The sequence below is a fragment of the Diadema antillarum genome, unplaced genomic scaffold, assembly GCF_040938485.1.
Source record: "Diadema antillarum isolate AM-2024a unplaced genomic scaffold, OU_Dant_1.0 seq00000043_RagTag, whole genome shotgun sequence".
NCBI lineage: Eukaryota > Metazoa > Echinodermata > Echinoidea > Diadematoida > Diadematidae > Diadema > Diadema antillarum.
In genome coordinates, this window is record NW_027271155.1 from 490,182 (window position 1) to 513,416 (window position 23,235).

Here is a 23,235-nt window from a genome sequence, read left to right on the forward strand (position 1 = left end):
AGAGGGTTTCTGGCTGTAACAGAAACCAGAGCAATGTGATTTGTTGGGTCGAAAGAGAAGGGCGCCATCAACAGGCAAAAAACCCAAAACAAAACAAAAACCAACTGAACGACCATGGATTGAGGGCACTGATCTCTCAGATGTAACAGCTAGCATGGACCTACGTTAGGTCCACAGAGCTACCAAGTCTCACGCATTCTGCGTGAGACTCAAGCATTTAGGGTCCGTCTCACGATCTCACTCGTGGCACCCATTTTTCTCACGCATCGGGTGCGTATAGCTTAAAGGATTAACGTGAGAGTTGCAATTGAAGGCATATTTCCCTTTTGTCTTTCAAAATAAGTAAAAAATAGTTAAGTATGCACCAGCTTACACCATTAAGAGCTAAGAATTGACAAAGCTCCCTACCGTGGGAGGGTGGACACCCCCTCCCACACCCTCCCCTCGTTCAGTCGCTTCGCTCCCTCGTTCACGCACATGCTCGTGCGCCGAGACGCTGAGTCATGAAAATCTCACCCATAAAAACTTTTTGAACTTGGCATCTATCGTGTCTATGGGTCCACGATAATAGGAAGGATATTGTCCAGTACAGAGATCTGTGATCCAAGGCCGATATAAAAGAAGGAAAGAGTTGAAGAGACCGAAAAACAGTTCGACTGAAAGACAAAGCAAGGACAGATTTATATAGTCATAGGCTGTCATTGGCGTATGTGTGGAGTGTTGGGGGGGGGGGGGGGGGGGGAGGGGGATTGGCCACTGGGAATGTGCCCCCAACCCCATGACAAGATGCCCAACGCATATCATACTACCATAACGGAGCCTGAAGTTGGAAACAGTGAAGAGATATGTTAGGCCAATACCTGTCTACAACATATAGATAAAACAAAAATAATTATGTTCATCACACACACACACATAGCCTCACTCACAAGCAGTATGATATATATATCTGTGTGTGTGGGTGTGTGTGTGTTACAATTCAGTTACAGTTTGTCCATGCATTTTTTCATCTTGGAAAGTATGTCTTGTCTCATTGTAAACAAATGACGTACATTTAAATCTCATTTGAATATGCAAAAGTTACATTGTATTTTACTTTGTTTATAAGCAATTGTCATATTGTATACTTTCGTCGGGAATGAAATAAAAATGAAATGAAATAAAAATGTGTGTGCAGGTGTATGCATTTCTCAAATACCTGCCCAAATATCTGTACAATGCAAAGTTTGTGCCCCAATGTTTGGCCAAAAGACCCCGTGAATTCCAACAAAAACTGCTTTTGATTAGCCCCCCTTTTTTTGCACTTTGTAATTCATTGCTTCGTGCCCAGTACTGTAGGTCCTATATAATATAGGCATGCATAATAACACCACATATAAAACGTTCAATTTCTCAAAGCTGTTCCTTGCTTGGCTTCACTATGTGTCTTTGTTGATGTTCACACGAGTTTGTCCTTATACAGTGTTCATGTCTTTCATATCATCATTGTGTTACTTCTTGTTACTTTTAGAATATTATGCCGAAGTATACGAGGGATATTTCAGTAAAAGTGTCTCTCGAGTGTTACAATAAAATAGCAGAGCTATTTCTGCTTTTTTTAAACATCAAAGCTTGGGCCTGAGTGAAAATGTTTACTATATATTTATTTTGTAATTACTTCTTGCTTGTCATCCCCAATATCCATTTCAATATTACATTTATGTATCATTGAAATTTCTTCATTCGCATGTCTAACACTTTTTAATTTGGATAATGTTCCTGTGCAGTAATTCTTGAAAATTGTAAATGTGGGAGATGGTATAATAGATGTCAAATATACAATAATCAAAAGAAATCAATATCGCCCGTTTGACACACTTAAGTTATACTGAAGATGTATTTATTGGAATTATACAGGACAGCGACAAAAATGCGCTTGTGGGAAAAATTAGCAGACCCCCAAGCAATAATATTGATAATTTTGTATTTTTTCTAGATCGAGATATCAGTCTCAGATCTCAATAAAAAGAGATTTATTCGCTTGGATGTTGGAGCTTACAATATTGACACAATTTCATAATATTGTATAATATAATATGATATGACAATGTTGACACTGAAAATAATCATACTATATATCAAAATATAAAATCTTTATCAGTATCATCATTCCCTTATTCATTCACAACACATAACACGTATACATTCTACCAGCATTGTACCAGCATTCTGCCTATAAATTGCGAACACAATCAATGTGAACATTTCTTTTATGTCACAAAAATACCAATGGTATTCTTTGTTACGATATATCGAACCACTTGCCCTTTGTTACGTGTTGTTCTCAACCAAATCCTCAAAATAGTCTAAATTCCAAAAATAAAGATAAAGAATGAAGGAAATCATCAATGTTATAATTATGACGCAACACTAAATTTCACTAAATCATGAATTATTGCCACAGGAAGACTGGTGGGAAAGTGTTCTTATTGAAATTAACGTCGATGAGGCATACAATATGTTCATATAAAAACTAAATTTCTATTACAACAATGCTATACCCCTTGCAAATACGAATTGCTCACAGAAGAAAACGACTATGGACCACCGAAGACATAGTTATAGTATAGAATACGCAACAAGCTGCATAAAAGGCCTCTTCAAATACACTATGATGATATACAGCTGATCAGATATAAAACACAGAAATGTTCTTACATCCCCTAATCGACTATTTCGAAGTTTGTTCTATACTTCAGTAGGGAAGAACTAATGGTTTAATGGAAATGAATTAACATCAAGGAAAGAAACAAGAACAATATCCAAGAAACGTTTTAGCTCATTTGCAAACAAACGACCGACAAAATGATTCTACCACCATTATCAAACACATAATTGAATTGACGCACAATAATACAAACATAGGGCGCATATTATACATACTAGTACCGAATGATATGATATGAATTTTCTTTATATATTTTCGATTGCTTAGAGGCTACACCATCTGCAGTCAAACTTTGCTTTATGATGAAGGTCTCCTGCGTGTGTGTTTATTTTTTCCTATCTGTTCTAGCAGATGAAATGACTTTGTCATAAATACTGTTATAAAAGCATGCAAGAATATTCGTTCGAAAAGCTGCGATTCATACAAGTACAGATATAATTATTTTTTTTATAACTATCTTGTATTAACAAAGTATTCTTCATGATTTTATTGCTATAGTTTTGTCGAGATTTCTGGATAAAATGTACAGAAATAAAAGCAAGCAAACAAACATTGTGTTGGGTACAAGGCTAGAAAGACTATGGCTTTGAAAGAAGAACACACCACGTTGTGGCAGTTATCGCAAGGCTTGTTGTGACATTTTGACATTTTTATTCATAATTCAATATCAATTTCAAAGGGCATTCAAGTTAAAAAAGGTCCCAACCATATCTGGGGATTTCCCTAACTCACCTCCTCTTTTGGTCATATCCCTCCCTCCCTCCCTCTCCCTCCCCCACCCCCCCCCCCCCCCCCCCTCTCTCTCTCTCTCTCCCTCTCTCTCTCTCTCTCTCTCTGGGACTCCTTTCGACATCAATTGCAAAGCTAATCATGGACAGAAATTTTACAACTTCATGGTTGTGTTTGTTATAAGAGGGAAGATATGAAACACGTACCGACATACAGAAAAATTTGCTACTTTATTATAATACACTGCATCTCGGATCTACGTGTAGTCTGTATATTTACTCTGTATCAAGTGTTCTGCCACGTAAGTCTAAAAACACAACTGAATCTGTTCATCACTTCATCTAAGTGATTTACACTTTCTTTTCTTGATATATTGAAGGCATATTTCCTCTTTGAGGTTATTCTTTATCAATTTTCTCCTTCATCTCTGCCTTTCCCCCTCCAAACTTTCCATGACAGTCAGGATAATGCCATATCCTCATCAAGGAGCCCACCTCGTGGAGATTTGGACATCAAATTGTATTTCACGTATTTAATGTCAATCATATGATTTATTCTTTTTTTAAAAGAATTATTTAAAAGACCCCATTTGGTCGTAGGATTCGATCCATCCATCTCGTGTCTACATCTTCTCTGGTGGTGGTTGGGCGTAGGCTGCTGGTGGTGGTGGTTGGTTGTATGGAGGCGCCATTTGTCCAGGGGGGCCGACTGGACCACCAGATTGGATGACGGTGGTCGTGGTTTGTGGGTGCTTATGATAATCAGCTGCAATAGGGGAAAGATGAATTAGCCATTAAAAAACAACAACTATAGATACCACACCACACACACACACACACACACACACACACGCACACACACACACACACACACACACACACACACACACACACACACACATTTTTGATGATGTTCTTTGTTTGAATTTCATTCACACACAAGCACAAGTGTACATCTATAGACCAAATCGGATATTATGAACATCTACCGGTATATACAAGACATTCATTACCTCCAAAGTGCTGTATCTATGTACAGATTCCATTCCCGCGAACTCCCCACCAACCTGTCAAGCACGTACCACTTGAACTCAGCTATTCATAGTTATCCAACCAGAACATCTACAAACGCGCACTTAAAAATCCAAGAACATCCCTTGCCCACTGATCCATGAGACATGCTTATCCTGATATCGGGAATTCTCTTTCACATGAAATACAAGATAACAACTGTGCCAAACAAAACACAGTTTTGGAAAACAGGTAAAAATGCCCTTCTTTTTAAATGTATTTAAGCAATACCAGTTGTATGGTTCTTGCCTGCAACGCTCCCCAGGTAGGAATTTCATGTTTATTTTGTTTGCGTATACATCACGTACAGTAACGAATCTTCCATGTTGCCAGAATTATCAAATTCGTATATACCTTTAACTATCATGATGTAGAGTATCCCTCTTCTAATTTTCCTCTCAATTTCTCGTACTTTCTTTCTCCTCCTATCATACCCCTAACTAAGAAACCTATACTGAACATGCATAAATTCTGTAAAGATTTTCTTTACAGGTCATGTGTAAGTTTTATCTACTGGACGACCCACCCAGACTTGACAATCCACACAAAACGTGTATGACATTATTCCATGTACAAACTAATGTGTGTTATGTATAGGTCCTGTGCATTTGGTAAATTTATCAAATCAAATCAGATAAATCAAATCAAATTTCTCTAAAACGCAGGCAAATGTGTGAGGGAAAACATGTGGCAAGGAATCACGTTAGGTTTAAGCGATATTCCATCTTTATAGTTCTAATTGAATTGACTGAGTACATTAATAATCAGGAAAACACAATTCATAACACGAAGGAAAATCAGACAAACATGCACTAAGTGGTCTTTAATAGTGGTAGTTCGATTTCACGATTTCATCAATCGACGTGTATGTAGAAGGATTTAGATCTAAAAAATCGCCCTGGCTTTCCGGTTGTGAGGGTTGAAGGTTAAGGGACAAAACAGTATCTTCAACACAAACATAGAGGTATAGCGACATTTATACAATATGTTTGGTGAAAATCTGGTCATCCATTGTTGAGTAATAATGTTTTATCTTTTCTTCTTTTTGCCGATGATTCTAATATTTTCTTTTCACATCGAGATCCAACAACTCTTTTAGAAGTAGTGAACAGAGAATTAATGTCGGTTCAAATGTGGATTCAAGCAAATAAGTTATCTCTTAATGTAAACAAAACTGTTTATATGTTATTTAGTAACTCCGTTACGCATTTGCCTGGCGATATAAAAATGAATAATGATTGTTTGACTCAAGTTGAATCGTCCAAATTTTTAGGTCTTTATATTGACCATGAATTAACATGGAAATATCATATAGATTATTTGTCTAAGATGCTTTCGAGAAATACTGGGATCTTAAATAAGCTAAAACATTTTTTTCCCAAGTATATTTTAAAAAATTTATATTCAACGCTTGTTTTACCCTATCTCAGTTACGGTATACTTGCCTGGGGCAACTGTGCCAAATTACACATTGATAAAATTTTCAAACTACAAAAACGGGCTATTCGTTCAGTTAATCTAGCGGATTTTTATTGTCACACGAATCATTTTTTCTTTGAAAACAGACTCCTTAAGGTTGCTGACTTGTTTTTATATAACTTAGGCACATTTATGTTTCAGTTATCAGCCAACGGCTTGCCTGACGTATTTACCCACATGTTTCAGAAAAACTATGCCGTCCATGCTTACCCAACAAGACAAAGAGATTCATTTCACCTTCCACGTACTCGTACACTCCTTGCTCAAAAAACAATTGTTTTTACCGGACCTAAATTCTGGAATGATCTTCCCACCGACTTAATCAATTGCTCTAGTATGTTTATATTCAAACAAAAATTGAAATCAAAGTTAATAAATGAATATAACCTGTCTGATTAGAATTTTTCTTTGATATGTTATCTGCAGTATCCTTATCTAATGTATGATGAATCAACCTGCAGTTTATGATTGTTTGCTTCTGGTTTATGCTCCCATTATATAATCACTGCATCCGTACCAGTAGTAACATATTGAACTCGTTATGAATTTGATTCTAGATATGTGTGTGTATATACTTGTGTATCTATATGCTATATTAACTTTTTTTACCCTGTTGTTATTCTTTGGGTTCTTGTTTTTTTTTCTTTTCTCTTTCATCTCTTTTATTTTCTTTTTCCTTTGTACCTTGATAATTTAGTTTTTATATAGTTTCGTCATAATTACTTTGTGTCCTATCTCCATTGAATGCATATCAAATTTACACTGGTATATTTTCTTAGAACCTGCGTTTACAAGCTTTGCTTTTGCGGTTCCATCATATTTCACAAGTTATAGAGAATTGTCTTATGTACATTATATACGCTGACACACCTTCTGTCCATAACCCGATTTATAACATATCTTGTATCTTGCTTGGTTTGTATTCTTTTTAGTGTATTTCGATGAAATGTATATCTCATGTGAAATATGAAAATAAATATGCTGGAACTGTTTACTGTGTCTCGAGTGTAAGACCGGTGCAGTTTCAGTTATTCAATTAAATTAAATTAAATTAAATTAAATTAAATTCAATTCAATTCAATTCAATTCAATTCAATTCAATTCAATTCAGTAATGGGAAGATGAAACTTATCTTATGTCCTTTATCATTCTATGACCTCTGAACTTTGACCTCATGACATTCAAATTAGATTATTTCTCTCTTGCTTCATTATGAACACAGTCTGCAAGTTTGGTGAAAATCTGTTCATCCGTTCTTGAGTTATTAAGAGATTAAGCTTATTTTATGCACTTTATAATCCCTATGATCTTTGGCCTTTGACCTCATGACTCCCATATTTGATCGTTTCTTTCTTATGTCATTATAAACACACCCTGAAACTTTGGTAAAAATTCGATTATCTGTTCCTCAGTTATTGGGAGAATAAGCTTATTTTAGGTCTTTTATGATCCTATGACCTTTGACCTCATGACCCCCAAATTAAATAATTTCTTTACTTCTTTTTCATTGTTTCTTATTTCAATATAAACAAAATTTGTAGAAATTCGTTCATCCGTTCTCGAGTTGATATCATGTACACAAACAGACAAAAGGCTGACAAACACAGGGCACCCAAAACAACCTCCGCCTGCCGTATATAGGTTTCACCTATTACTAGCATACTGGCAGAGGTAAAAAGCATATTTCGTCATAATTATGTGCTAAAGTTTAGTAAAGATACTCTGAAAAATAGACAGATGACAAACAAGATACTACGTAACTGTACATCTCCACCCCATCCTTCAAAGTAGGCCTTCATAGGTCCTAAGTGAATCATACTGGCTTCATGTATGAAGTGTCAACCACTGTTTTAACAATATTGAAACTGTAGATTGATACTTTTGACTTGATTTTTCGATGTCATGATCATCAAGTTAGCAAAAGTTGACCGAAGCAAAACCCAGCAGAAATAGAACAAGAGAAATCAAGACGTTAAACGGCGGATGTACTTTAGAAATGTTGTACGGAGTTGAAAGGTGGAAATGCAAAAAGGTATTCTTGAAAACGAAACTGAAACTTGTTTTCATGATGTTTACGCCATAAACAAATTTGAATAAAAGATATCAGGTCGCAAAATTGAATAGAGATATTATGTCGCAAAATAGAATAGATCTGTTCCTAAGTTGAATGATATCACTTCAGAAATGATTATACATTATTTTGCCCAAACTAATTGTATGCTGAAAATTAAAGTTCTTGAAAGCAAGTTTGAATCGAAAGTAAAATGGCAATGTAGAATCGCTCGTATATCATAATGCTTATTCACAAAATTGAATGAGAGCGATATAGAATTGGGCGGAAACCTTAAATGAAAATTCCTGTGAATTACCATAATAGTATTGGTAAAATCATAGATCAAATTAAAATAAACGAATCCCTGAATGTCGTGTCTATCAGTCATTGAAATTAAACCAAATAGCAATCAATTTCATTGTTGAAAGATCGAAGATGTTAAATGGTATAAGCATTTTCATTGATGTGCTCTGGAATTAAAAATTTTTGCGATGAAAATTCAACTTGAGGTCGCTACTGGCGACAGTGTTTCAAGCATTGAATTTAGTTACACAGAAGTCGTTTTCTGCTTCATTCGTTGAAGAATCTTTGTGTGTGATAAGTCCGCCTTGACACTGGTTGACAATGATTTTTCTTGACAACCTGACTGCCTGAAAACTTGCCCGAGGTTTTAAACAACTAATGTGTTCAAACTGGATTCCGAGTACTGACAAGTAATTTTGAGGTATAAGCTAATAGAATAGCTATAGTCACTGCACGCCGGGACGGAAGAAATGTCCATAAATTTAAGTATGTCAGTAAACCAGTCTATACTGCGATCAATTGCTGACTCCTCACCCTAGAAACATGCACTCTCCAAGTATGTTAAAGGGATGGTACAGTATTGGTGGAGATGAAAATTAGGCTTTAACCTTTTCGCGAGATACCAAGAAAACACTTATGAAATAGTACAGCGCATACCATTTTAAGAGGAATTCAAAGTTTATTTGATGAAAATCAGATTTGGAATAGCTGAAACATCCAAAATCAAAGTAAAACAACACGATAGTAATGAAATGTGGGTCCCACACTTTATTAGGATCACTCTGTTTTGGATATCTCAGCCATTTCTAAATCAATTTTCATCAAATAAACATTGAAATCCTCATGGAATTACATGCTCTTTCATATTTCATGAGAGGTTTCTAACAATCTCACCAAAAAAAAAAAAAAGATGATAAAAACGTGAAGTTAAGTCTCAACTAAAACTATACGATCCCTTTAAGCCTTTGTGTGTCATGCTTATTTCCTGACCACAAGTTTTTGTGTGAAATTTGTGCATATTTGACTCATTGGCATAGAAAGGGATACCAATACTCACCGGACAGGGCGATGAAGGCCACACCCCACATGATGCTCCAGACCCAACCAATGAAGAAAATTAGAACCAAGAACAGTTGGAGTATCCCCACCCAGAAGTTGAGGCACATGGTGCCAACTTTGCCCTCATCAGATTGACCGGGATTGGCGCAGCAAAAGACGCTGAAGCCGGCCACTATGGTACCTGCAAGAAATGATCAAACTGGCGTTGATAAAAATGGGCGATGTTTTCGTTATCTCGAATGTTTGTCAATCCTGAAACTGAAATAACATTCGGTAATCAGAAAATCAAACAAGGTTCGGAATCCGAAAATGAAAAAAGAAAAAGAAAAGTGTGTATAGCTACTATAACGAACCTTCGGAATTACGAAATCACATTTTGTATACCGATAAACGACCAGTCGGAAAAAAAACCCCGAACATTATATCTTATTTACGGATTAACTTACCTTAGGAATAACGAACCTTAATAACGAGCTCTAGAAGATAAAATTGCATGTTGTTTTGCATGGTCCGAGGATATGGGAGAGTAATGGCTGAAAGGAGTAGTCAATCCGCAATAAATTAATCGTGGATCGATTACTGTAACATTTGAACCAACCGAGGCCGAATCTGGTACCACCTCTGGTAATTTCAGGTGGAATTCCTATATAAGCTTTCCTTGTTTGCTGCTCTTTTTAAATTTGTTGTATTATTTTCTAAGCAAACGTCCCTTGTCTCAAGAAAATTACTTCAGTCCCATTTAATCATTTCTATGTCTAACTTACTATTCTGCATGGAATATAGCGCGCCACTACGTTGGGATGTTCGTTAGTCCGAATAAGGTTCTTAATTTAGAAGGTTCGTAAATCCGAAAATATAATGAGGTTCGTTATTCCGAAGGTTCGATAATGTGAAAATAAAGTATGGTGGTTGGTCAATCCGAAAATGAACAAGAAAAAGGTCCGTAGGCCTACTAACGTTTTCGAATCAACGAACGTCCGGTATTGACGAACCTTATTTCATTTTCTGATTAACGAACATTCGGAATAAAGAACCTTTGAAATAACGAAATGCGTAACCATTTCTCTTTACGAAATGTTTCCGATGCACAACATTGTTTGTTTGTCTATATTGCATTTCAAATTACCTATCACCGTCGTATGTATGAATTGTGAAAATGCCAAGTACAGAGAATTGATCTTTTGAAGCATATTTTGTTTCGTATTTCTCAATCCATCATTGCAAACTGGACAGCTTCGATCTCGCTGTATTGAATCTGAACTGTGTAAAAGTTGGACTGCTTCGTGAAAACCCAAACCAATGATAGTTTACTAAATTTATTATCTGCAATGAATGAGCCAACTTCCGGGCCTCATAAGAATAATAGTAATGATAACAATTTCTACAAAAGCAATTCTTGCATGCTTGAAGGACAAATATTATAAATGGTAAAGACAAGAATCCCGTTTCGTGATTGGCTGTTGCTACGGGAAGTTGGCATTCCATCAAGAACTGCTATCTTATACATCTTTTGTGATTATATAGGGGCCTTGATGCTCGACCGGTAAAATGCGCGTTGCTATTAATAGCAATTACTCCATTTGTAGATTTATTGGACAACTGGTGTGACGGCTTGTAAACGACTCCCTTTTCATCACATAAAAATCGCTCAAAGTCCATGTTTACCCATTCACTCTCGTATACGACATTTTGATAGTTCAAACAAAGCTCTCCTGATACTAAAGTTTAAAAAAAATGAAACCACATCGATATACGACTTTTGGCATATCAGTATAAATTTTTCCGTTATAAGACGATTAATGTGTGGATTATTGTCCACACATAAGCTATCATCAGTGTACTTTATGATGGAGACAAAATTATATGAGCTTGCCTGTCGGATATAGCCGGAAAGCAAAATTTTCTAATTTTGATATGCATAATTTCATTCTGTGTTCACCTGATATCAGCAAGTATATAATAGACATGCTAATGGAGCACATTGTATCGTAATATCACCGAAAAAGCTGAATGCAGACCAGAAACAATAAAGATACAGAACGTTTCTATGAAAATTTTTGCTGTACGTTTGGATCTTTACTTTCGAGCGCATTTCAGTAGGTTTATCAATCACATTATCTAAATCGAAAAATACATTTTCCCTTAATTGAGTTATTCATTCACTTCGTCGAGTATGGAGTCCCTTTCACAAAATATTTATACACAAAGATATCGAAATATTGAAAGAATAAGATGTCGTTTCTTTTAATATTTCTGGAGTCAAACAAGCACATCGCTTATTGATGGCGGTCTCATACACATTGTAAATGTTCACACGTATGTATAGATATGTTATTTCTTTTATCCACCTGTATGTCTCTATTATGTCATGAGTAAGATTACATTTCTCTGATTTTGTTACTTTCATTGTTAACTTGGTGTTCATCTATTACATTTTGTGTAGTTTCACAAGACTAGTGTACAAAAATGAAGTAAGCTGGAACTTTAGCTAAAATTTCTTTAAAGATGAAATATTAAGACAGTAATTCTGTCTTGATTCATTACGATTGTGTGTAAAGTACAAGAGAACCTATCATCTATATATATAATATATACATATATATATATATATATATACACATATATATATTCTTTGAATATATGCCAATTTTTAATTTTTGAACGGACATGAATTATGGCTCCATACAAATCCTATGAATCATTATCATCATTTACATTAAAAAAACATATATTGATATTATTATATAATCATATACCAAAGAGCCTCGTACTCACCTATTCCAGGTAAGAATATATTAAGAATCAAGCAAACGACAGCCAAGGCAATAGGCATTGCGGGTATCGCTGCTCGACATGCGTTTGGTTTTTGTTCTGTGACGATCACGGTCTGTGTCGTTGGTTGCCATTGCTGCTGGTCCATCGTAACAGTGTGGGTCTGTGGTTGCGCCATTTTTCTGTCCACGAAAATAATCTTCTCGAAAGAAAGAAACAAGATCAAAACGATACCAGCAACACCGTCTGTGTAAAAGGTCTGTACTCCAGCGAGCACGAAGGCAAACTAGACGGTATACGGTGGGATTCGTGTATTACCTGACAAGGAACAAGTCACAAAAGTCTTCACTGGAGACAAGAAAAACAGTCTTCACAACAGCATGATCAGGGCGCGGAGTAGGTATAGGAGAGGTTCCACTTTTTCAACACCAAAGAGATTGTATCCTGTACTAGAATACGCGCGCGCGCATGGAGGCGGAGCCGAATGAACGATTCGCCGCCATAAGCAAAGAAATAACTAACGAAGCAAAGCAAATAGCAAAGCAAAGCAAAGCAATTTTTTTCAAGGATTCTTGTTATCTCCATTTTTACGGATCTGAAGAAAAAAAATGGCACATATAACCACGCAGCCAACACTGAGAGATATGGATTTTTCTCCACTTGGTTTGCACTTTTAATTCAGTTGCCCTTATTGCTTGAGTAAATATTGTTGTACTCTTCAGTTTAGGTGACATCAGCTGTCTTAAAACCTAGGTCCTTCTGTATGCAATTCTTTTCAGCATTCACTAATGTTTTCGTTCCTGCTATATACGCAGTAAGCAGAACAAATAAACATTTACAAGTGACTCACGCATGATTAATAGTCCATAACATTGTGCACAATGCATTCATCATATGCAATGATAATATGCCTCAAGAATGACGTATAATAGCGTGTATCCCATGGCTTATTTTCTTTCTGGTACGAGTACCTTGAATAATGTTTGTCTCCTGTAAACATGTATTGTGCATGTGTGAGTATTTGCATTGATATGTATATCTATGTAGTGTTTCTATGTGACATGTGTAATTGGTAGTCAATATCAAAGAATATTTCTACAACCTTATAAACTATGCGTCCATTTATATTTCATTGAAGTTTATATTGCCTTGAATACTAATGTAGATTATATCATTGACAATATGACGGTAATACCTGTTGACTGAACAACATAAAGAACCCTACACACAATAAATAAAAGGAAAACTTTTTATTCTAAACAACGTTATTGTATTGAAGAATACAATACGGACAATGTGTATACGTACACGGAAAATGTGTATCGCCATTCATGCTTGTAAAATCACATAGAAAAGAAAGAAACAAAACAATGTATTATTAATTGGGGCAACTGAAATTAGCATTGCACCGTATTCAGTGGCTATTATGTATAGAAATTTCTTCTGAGATAGAACAACAATCCATAGTGTGTTTAATAGGCAAAGGCATCGCGTTATAAGGCTCGTTTTTATTTCACATTAGAGCAAGCTCTTTTTTATCTAAACACAGTAAACATGTCAGGAACATATCTCTGTAATGTAATGTCGCTGTACATAGACAAATATAATTTTTCTTGTAGGCGTAAATTAGAAGGATTTTTACAAGCCCTTCCCCAGCTCCAAAGCTTTGGCCTTATAGTTGCATTACCAGGGGCGCTTCCGGGTTGGGGGTTCTGTGAATAATATTGACCTCTTTCATGCGCGCGCGCCACTGTATGAAACCAAGGCCCCGTTTTTATTTTGTACGCACTGTAAATGGTGAGTGAGTCCTCTATTAGTATATATCTCTTTGGTCCACACACCCACACCCTTACACGCACACACAATACACAATGGGCTTGTCAAGAGGAAATTCTTGCACTTGGCCCAACGGAACAGTATTGGTCCAGACAGTCGTCAGAATGTTTGCCTATCGTCTATAGACTCATAATATGATAGATGGACTGCAATTGCAAACTCATTTTTTTTTTTATAACAAAAAATGTTTGCCTCAGGCTTTTTGTAAATACCCCTACGTTGCGGCAAGAATGTCGTGAGCACAGTGAATAAAAGAGATGAAAAACCCCTCTAGATGCAATGGATCTATACAGAAAGAGAAACCAAAAATGAAACGAGTGTACATACCAGGAATAGAACGAATGTCGTACATTCGATAATAGTAGCATAAACAGCGTTGATATGGATACTAGTTCTAAATTCATGCAGAAATTTAAAATCATAAGAATATGAGGGAGATCGGGTCCAGTTATTACACCGGTAAGTTGTTACATGATCATTTTCTTAAAATTTAAACAAGAGACGGCGTTTAAAGTTATATCACATCAAAATATCAAATGATATTTGCGTGCGAAATTCCATCATGCCTGAACACCCTATGGAGTGGTGAAACCCCCCCCCCCCACACACACACACGCACACACGCTTTTTCACCTCTCTGGATAAAATTTCAAAATAATCGATATTCCTTTATTTGATTAAAACCATTCATCTCCAGTTAAAGGGGATGGCTATAGTAACTGATCAGTGGGATTCAGTGGGAATGCTGGGGATGATTGTTCCAATGCTTGTGGGATTCATTTAAGAGTACATTATTTGTCTATTGTTGTGTGAAAGTTATTTGCTTCAGAATGGTCTCATATTCAAGTAATGTGCAGTTTAATGTTTCCAGGCTAGCATGCCTGTATACAGTGACAGGGCATTAAACTGCACATTACTTGAATATGAGACCGTTCTGAAGCAAATAATTTTCACACAACGACAGATATATAATGTACTCTTAAATAAATCCCACAAGAATTTGAACAATCATCCCCCGGCATTCCCACTGATTCCCACTGATCAGTTACTAGCCATCCCCTTTAAGTATGGGTATGTGAGTGAAAGAGGTGTGTTGTGCGTCTTTTTGTTTGAGTGTTTGTTGAACACACCTCTTTAAGTTATTGAAATACGTATATATCGGTCAAGTAATGAGACGGTAACAACTTGCCCCATATCTGTTGATCGTTATTGAGGTGTAATAACTTACGCCATTAAATTTAAGTTTAGTTATATTGTCCTCTAATTATTGTTACTTGCAGAAAGTCTGATGTAGGGCCTTATAACGTCATGGGATTTTTCAGACATCATTATCTATTATAGGAGTACTGGTATTAAGATGTTATAAAAAGACTGGTGTTTTGCGTGATTGAACTATTTATATCACCATTCAGTGCTTAATGTCATTACTTCGACGTGAAGTATCCTCGCATTGTAGTGAAGAGTAAACTCAATTCAACCCGTTTATTCATGATCAATGTTGTGATTGTAAGTCATATCCATCCGCGTTTTAATGTGTAACATCCCATCAGAGGATGTGAGGGAGTATAAAACACACAAACACAAGACAGACAAGCAGACATACACACATACACATATACAGTGTAAAAATATGCACAAACATGCACATAGGTACATAATATCCATTAACATAGATCCCTGTTAATTACATTCATTATCAGATATGCTTTTACCCGATTGATCCATACTTTCTAAATTGCAACAAAGTATAGGCCTACCCCCATGTGCTGTCACAACTTACCCCAACAGCGGGGAAGTTGGCAGTACGCTTTAAAAATAAAATCTATATAACGAAACAAGGTTACCTATTTGTTCCATTGTGATAAAGAAAGTGACTGGTTGATGAAAGGGAAAGAAAATTAAAACATGCTATATATATATATATATATATATATATATATATATATATATATTATATATATATATATATATATATATATATATTATATATATATATATATATTATATATATATATATATATATATATATATATATATATATATATATATATATATATATATATGGAGTGATTTAAAGAGAAAGGTTGGTTAAAGCAGAGATTTGAAATCAATAGTTAACCATACAGAGGTTGTATACAATGTCAAATCTTTGTTACGTCACAAAGAACTGTAGCGTTTGGAGAGCAGCGGCTGCTCTCACGCAGTTTATACAGTATGTCCCAAAAATAATTACAACGGGGGCCTCCGCAATGATATCTTTAAGAATAGTGAATCAATCTAAATACAAATTCAGGGTATAAAACTATAACTCATTGCCCACATCTTACAGAAAACCCCACTCGATTTGCTTCAGAGGTCAAAGAGAAATACGGAATTTTGTAGAGGATGTCGGGAATCTCTTCTGTCCAAGTTCTGTCTATTATTAACACACAAGATCATCAAAATGCTAAACTCGGAAGAATCTGATTCATGACATGCTTTACAACAATCCACATTTCTCTGTGACCGCTTAGTCAAATCAAATGGGGATTTCTGCAAAATAGAGCTAAAATGTGACATTTTAAGACCCTGAAGTAGTATTTAGAAATTTAATCATATTGGGCGTTATCAATGCGAAAATCTGATTGTAATTTTTTGGGGGACATACTGCAGTAAGTCGCCCCAAAAATTACAATCAGATTTTCGAATTGATAGCACCCAATATGATCAACCTGTCTAAATGCTACTTCAGGGTCTTAAAATATAACATCTTAGCTCTATTTTGCAGAAAACCCCAATCAATTTGGTTAAGCGGTCACAGAGAAATGTGGATTGTTCTAAAGCATGTCATGAGTCTCATTCTTCCAATTTTAGCAATTCAATGCTCTTGTGTGTGAATAATAGACAGAATTTGGACAGAAGAGATTCCCGACATCGTCTACAAAATTCCGTATTTCTCTTTGACCACTGAAGCAAATCGAATGGGATTTTCTGTAAGATGTGGGCAATGAGTTATAGTTTCATACCCTGAATTTGTACTTAGATTGATTCACTATTCTTAAAGATATCATTGCGGAGGGCCCCGTTGTAATTTTTTTGGGACATACTGTAGATGCATTCATTGTCCTTTTCCATTTTCAGCCATCACATTATGATTCATTCTTAGCTCTTGTATGGAGACACAAAGAGCTGTCAGATACCCAATTTTAAAAGTATGTGGCCTTTGTGTATTTACTCTTGGTGATCAAAGATAACTATTGGAGACGAGTAAAATCATCATCGTAAAAATATGACGAGTAATCAGAACTGCAATACATTATCGCGGTTATTGCTATTAAATTAATCTACTTGATGCCGAGTTATATTTTTCATAGCTGGCATACCCCTGCCCCTCAATAAAGTTGAATTGTAAACAATTTCACGCAATCAAACACACACAAGTATAACACGTCACACACACACACACACACACACACACACACGCACATTATGCGACACCCTAAGCTGATTTGTTTACATACTGAATACCGTCAGCTCTTATTGATGATCTGTTTGTTGAATGAGATATTATGTTATGCGTATTGCGGGATAGGTTTATGATACTATGCTTGTCTGCGTTTGTCCATTCAAGAAACCTAGCACTGAAAAAAAAACCAGATCTGAAAAGAAAGGCTGCTGGTTACACAAACAGTCCATGCACCAGTATTGCGGAAACATTTTTGAGTCATTCCATGGTGTATACACACAAATTGTCATTAAAAAAGTTTAGAAGTCATCTCCACGCGTGCATACAAACAGTTTGAATACACCTCACACTCACACGTAAACATAAAACCTCAAACTCAAACATTGCAAGGACACGATCACTCGCATACTGCACCTTTACTAGCAGACGTGCCAAAATGATGAAAGATGTATCGTCTGATTTACATAAAAGATAATACACAATAGTGTACATTTATTTTCATGACAAACTTCAATAAAAATGAAAGACAACAGGGCCGTGGGATTCCGGCAGTAATAGAATCAGCCACACAAGGTGATATACACACGTTCGGGACACAACGCCGGCCGCTTGTATTCTATACCCGTTCTTCACAGCCAGACCACCTATTGTTATCGTCCGCTCCTACGCCTAAAGTAAAAATGAAATTAAAACCATTTCAGTATTCCCTGTGCAAGGTTGTGCCATTTAATTTAGTGGACGGAATTTTGATCAGGAGAGACTAAAAATGGTATTGTTTATACAGCATGTAATGGTATTTGTATTTGGTACATAATGATATATTCTAATGGCAATGAAGGCAATTACCACTCAATAACTTATGAAAAGTATCTTCGGGAAGTTTTCTAAAAGGAAAAATAAAAATGATTTCTGACACCGGGAATAGCTTTTTTCAAAGTTTGCCTACAGCATAGAAGTGATACCGAACTTAGAATATTTACAATGTTATATATACACAATCCTACAAAGCCTCGGTCTAATGCTTTACTGTCATGAAAGTAACGGCATTGACGAAAAGACATACCAGTACATAAAAATATCACAAGCCTCGGCTGTCAAAATGCTTGGGAAATAGAACTCATCTTATATTACATTTTGCAGTCTAAGCAGTAGCTCGAATCAGCACACAGGGAGAATGATGTTGCACTCCCGATGAAATGGAACCAATAACTACGTTGCATAAGTTTGAGTAAAAGTCCGTCTTGGGAATACAAGCACGCACTGTCGGTCTGCTCGTGAGAAATTGGTATTTTCTTTTGCAGTGAGCATTGCAAGACAACGAAATTCATACAAATGTTGCAATCTTTAAATTACATATTTTTTTTTTTGCAGAATCTTATCAGAAATCACTTGTATGAACTCATCATTCTGAAATCTTCACTCAGCCTTCGAATCAGATATGCAAATAGCATACAAGGTAAACACACACATGAACTATTCGTCGCAGTATGAAAATATTGTATATATGATGTGAGAGGGTGATAGCGACAGGACAGTGTCCGCACGACGCTAGATCAAAGGTCGTGGCAAGGGTGCTCTTCAAGGAGTGGTGAACATCGACGCGATGGCAGTGTTAAACAAAGTCCGCCCTCTCGTGTTGGTCCTGTCCATGTAACCCGGATGTGAAGGAAGCAGCAATGCGTCAGGTCTTCTCTCGAAATGTATTGTTCAAATATTCTTGTTAATTTTGCTGCTTTCCCCAAATCCCGCGTTGAAGAGATAACGACTTTGGTTGTTGGCTCCTTAAGCCTTCACGACCGTTGCTCCGCCAGCCCCGGTGGTGACAACAGTGGTTCCGCCACCATCGGAGTGGTAGTCGGCTTCAGAATAGGAAAAGGAAAGGAAATGCCATAGTAAGTTGAGTGTCATGGGATATCTTTGCAATGTTTTTATGCAATTGGTTCACAAAAGTAAATGTAAACAAGTTCTGAAAGAATGTTTGCATATTTTACTGACGATAAATCTTATTGATATTGTAACAAAACTATTAAGTTCGTGTTCCCCTATCCAGGATGATCATCGTGATCTACTATTGATATTAACTCATCATCAATATGGGCAAGCTGAAATAAAAAGAGATAACTAAAGATGGTGTGTTAGTGAATATGACTACTAATAATTGATATATTCGTGATATGTAACGTCTTTAACAAGAGAAAGTCATGTTGCCCATGGGAATTCTGATTGAAAGTCTCTTCATTAGGTAGGGACCGTATGAGGGCGCTATGAGAGCACATGGGTTAGTGGTGATGTAACGACTGGATGGCATCGAGAAACCAGCCGACGCGGAGCTGACACTTACCGGACATGCCCAGCATAGCAGCTCCCCACATGATGGACCAGATCCAGCCGAGGAGGAAGAACCAAACTGTGCCGAGCTGCAGGAGACCAACCCAGAAGTTGAGACACATTGTTCCCACCTTGCCTGCGCCATCTTGACCAGGGTTACCGCAGCAGAACACGGAGAATCCGGCCACTATCGTGCCTGCAGAAAACACGAAGCGAAAGCGAAAATGATAACTATAAATCAACTTCATCGGGAAAAGTGTACAAAGAAGAAAATGAAGAGTTTGTACGCAAAAAAACCCGATAAGTCCATACTTGCCAAATGGAGATATTTGCGATTGAAGGTCAAGAAAAATAAAGAGAATAATAAGAAAATTGTTGCTTCTTTTGACCATAACTTCAAAAATATAACTTTATATGTAGCGACCAATATATCATTTTAAAGGTGTTATTTTGTACTTTATGACAGAGACCGTACTTTAAAATCTTCAAAAATGGACTTATCGGATTTGCGAACAAACTCTTCAAATGATAATCGAGAATGTGTAATATACATATTCGTTTTGATATGACAATGAATTCAAAGAGATGGCTTTTTTCCGGATGGATAAAGCTAAAATTTTGCTTTCCTGCATTCACTGTGGTTGAGCCATTCACGTATTGGGTGAAATGGGGGGGGGGGGGGGTGGGGGGGGGCTACAGGACAAGGACATTGTAACAATTCTGCTTCAAGAAATAATACTTTATTTGCATTGGAGTAATCTGGAGTGTCTGGTATAGCTTATAGAGTCCCCCACAACCCCCACCTTTCCTTAACAATAGCATTCCAATTAACGTCATCGTAGCGCCAATGGCGGAGCGATCCAATTGTGCGCGAGTCGAGCGATTGCCTGGTTGCTATAGGCGCCGTATCGATCGTGTTGACAGTTTATGCGCGGTCACTATGGACACTGTAAGCCACACTTTCTCGTCGAACGCTCCTGAGATAAGGTTGGGTAATTCTGAACAAATTGATTAGGTTTCGATGAATAGGGCTCCGGATTCTCAGAGTGAAGGGTGTCACATAATGGGGTTTTACGAAGCACAAAGACACGAATAGCTCCCCTGCTGGGGATAGGTGTATTTAGAGAAGCCATTGAAACGCAACATGGAAGATACGCTTAAACAGCCACAAATTTCCCTTTGCTTTTTCCTCGGGGTTATATTCTGACATAATCGTCGCTTCTTTAAGATCTCTTTCTCCATCGTAAATGTCATGAGTTTACTACGGGTACTCTTGCTATAAGGTTTTTTTTTTCGGTTTTCCTCCCCCTTCTGATTACCAACGGCAACGAACCCACACCAATTTTTATTTCCACCTGTCGCTTTCTCTAGTGCTCTCATTCTGCATCCTCTTTCCTACCATTTCTTCCTGTATACTTTCTTTTTACTGAATATTTTCGACTCGTTTGGTTCTGATGAGTTTGGGAGTGTCAAATAACGCTGCGATCAACACGTTCGTGGCATTAAATCCGTAACCACTTGATGGCGTTACAAATTGCTCTTTGGATCAACCATTTAAGACGCCGGGTAAAGTTGCAATTAAAGAAAGGTATGGTAGCAACTGATGTGAGCAGTAGGCCTACCTTTACGAGTAAGAGTGGTTAGCCGAATGGATTTTATTATAGTTTAACGGCGATTTTTTTATGAGCAAAGTGGAGATTTAAATGGGAGTTTTTTAAAGAGTGAAACTTACCAATGCCGGGGAAGAAGATGTTGAGGAGCAGACAGAAGACGGCCATACCGATGTGCATGGCGGGGATGGCAGCTCGACATGCGTTGTCCTTCTTCTCTGTCACGATCACGGTGGTGGTCGGTGCCGGGGCCGCTGGGGGTGCCATAACGATGGTGTTGTTGATCATGTTGTTGTTGTTGGCTGGAGCAGGGGCGCCATATCCCATCGGAGGTGGGGCTGCGGCGGGTTGCGAATACTGCGGTGGCGGCGCCTGCTGCTGGGGAGCACCGGGCATAGGCTGCACTTGAGCCATCTTGAAAGATCAAAGTTTTTTCCTGAAGACGATAGCGAGTGAAAGTGAGTAAATTCCAAGACCGTGTCGGGAGCGCGTCTGATGAGGTCGAAGGCGCGGAGAGGAGTAAAATCGACTTCGCCTGTGTTGTATTGTCGCCCCGTGTCCACGCAACAGCGTGGGGAGTGTTTAGTGCTTGTTCGCTGAACCCTGTGGAGTATGCAAATGAAGGGAGGCTGTTTGCCTAGAGACACCAAGCAACACGGACATACATTGATGGAAGGAGCTATTGATGAAAGAGTAATGGGACTGAAGGAAATTATTGATGCAGCCATGCTTTATTCACACACAAGGGCCAATAACACGGGGGGGGGGGGGGGCTTGTGTCTGTGTACGTGTGTGCACAGTATATTTGCGTTTGTGTTTGATTGTGGTATATACGTGTGTTTGTATGCAGTTACAATTGGAATGACGACTTTTAGACAGGTACCATAGGCGGGGAACCTACACGATAAAGTTAAGCAAGAAAAAACAGAGTGAATCAACTTACAGGAATCCCACTAGCCTGATACAAAGTTCGCAGAAGATTTAAAAAATGTACGGTTCACATCAAACTGTAATATCACCGAAACTTAGCTGGAACTGAAGGTACACTTCCGATTTCCTTCATTATAAATCAACACAGATTTAGATTTTAATAATATTTGTATATCTTAACATAATGACATACATGTCAGATAAAAAAATGCTTACAAAACAAATCAAACAACAGTACAGGGAAAATTAATTTACACTTCAAAACGAAAACTTTTATAACAACCAATTCTGAGATGCTCACAAACCTTGAACTGATTTGCGGAGTGTGAAACGATTCAACATAGGCCATAGTCTTTTGTGATTACACCCATTGCTAATAAAGATAAACTTTCTAAGTAAAGGTATCACAGGAAACGAATACACATAGGTAAATAAATAGGGAAAAAGATACCGTAGGATGTATCTTAGTCTAGATAACAAAGTCCAGTTAGTTTGGACTTGTCCAAACATGTTTTGTTAAAATGTGTATCAGCAGTCGCGATGTTACAAAATACATCTGGGAGACAACATATCAAAATCTTCACATATTCACCCCTCTGCTTTGATAATACATTTTGTAATCTCTTGATTTCATTCACAGTCCAATTTAGACGTGTTACTTATGTAAACGTACTTCCAGTTTCTTCAGCGTACGTGGGAATCACTGCGAGATTTATGAATTTTCATAATCAATTATTATCAATCGGAAAATTCTAAAGAATCAAGATAAGAAGTACGACGTTTTCCTAATTGCCTTGTCCTATAATAATATGCAGTCATTTAAAAACTTGATAAAGGTGTGATTGAAAGTTGCATAAGTTTTCTTCGTATTATTGTCATCTCCAAAACATCACTGTTCCCTCATTAAGATAAAC

General features: G+C 37.0%; 2 protein-coding genes across 2 annotated transcripts; both read right to left on the minus strand.

Annotated features, from left to right (window-relative positions):
- Positions 1-3,683: 3,683 nt before the first annotated feature.
- Positions 3,684-12,530, minus strand: LOC139725467 (protein SPEC3-like). Its single transcript, XM_071636544.1, has 3 exons — positions 12,176-12,530; positions 9,399-9,581; positions 3,684-4,201 (listed from the first exon to the last, which is right to left on the minus strand). Exons 1-3 carry the CDS (start codon positions 12,348-12,350, stop codon positions 4,059-4,061), a joined length of 501 nt encoding a protein of 166 aa, XP_071492645.1. The 5' UTR covers positions 12,351-12,530; the 3' UTR covers positions 3,684-4,058.
- A 6,664-nt stretch (positions 12,531-19,194) lies between these two features.
- On the minus strand, positions 19,195-21,805 carry LOC139725473 (protein SPEC3-like). Its single transcript, XM_071636548.1, has 3 exons — positions 21,514-21,805; positions 19,795-19,977; positions 19,195-19,312 (listed from the first exon to the last, which is right to left on the minus strand). The coding sequence occupies exons 1-3, from the start codon at positions 21,803-21,805 to the stop codon at positions 19,236-19,238; spliced, it is 552 nt and encodes a 183-aa protein (XP_071492649.1). The 3' UTR covers positions 19,195-19,235.
- Positions 21,806-23,235: the final 1,430 nt, after the last annotated feature.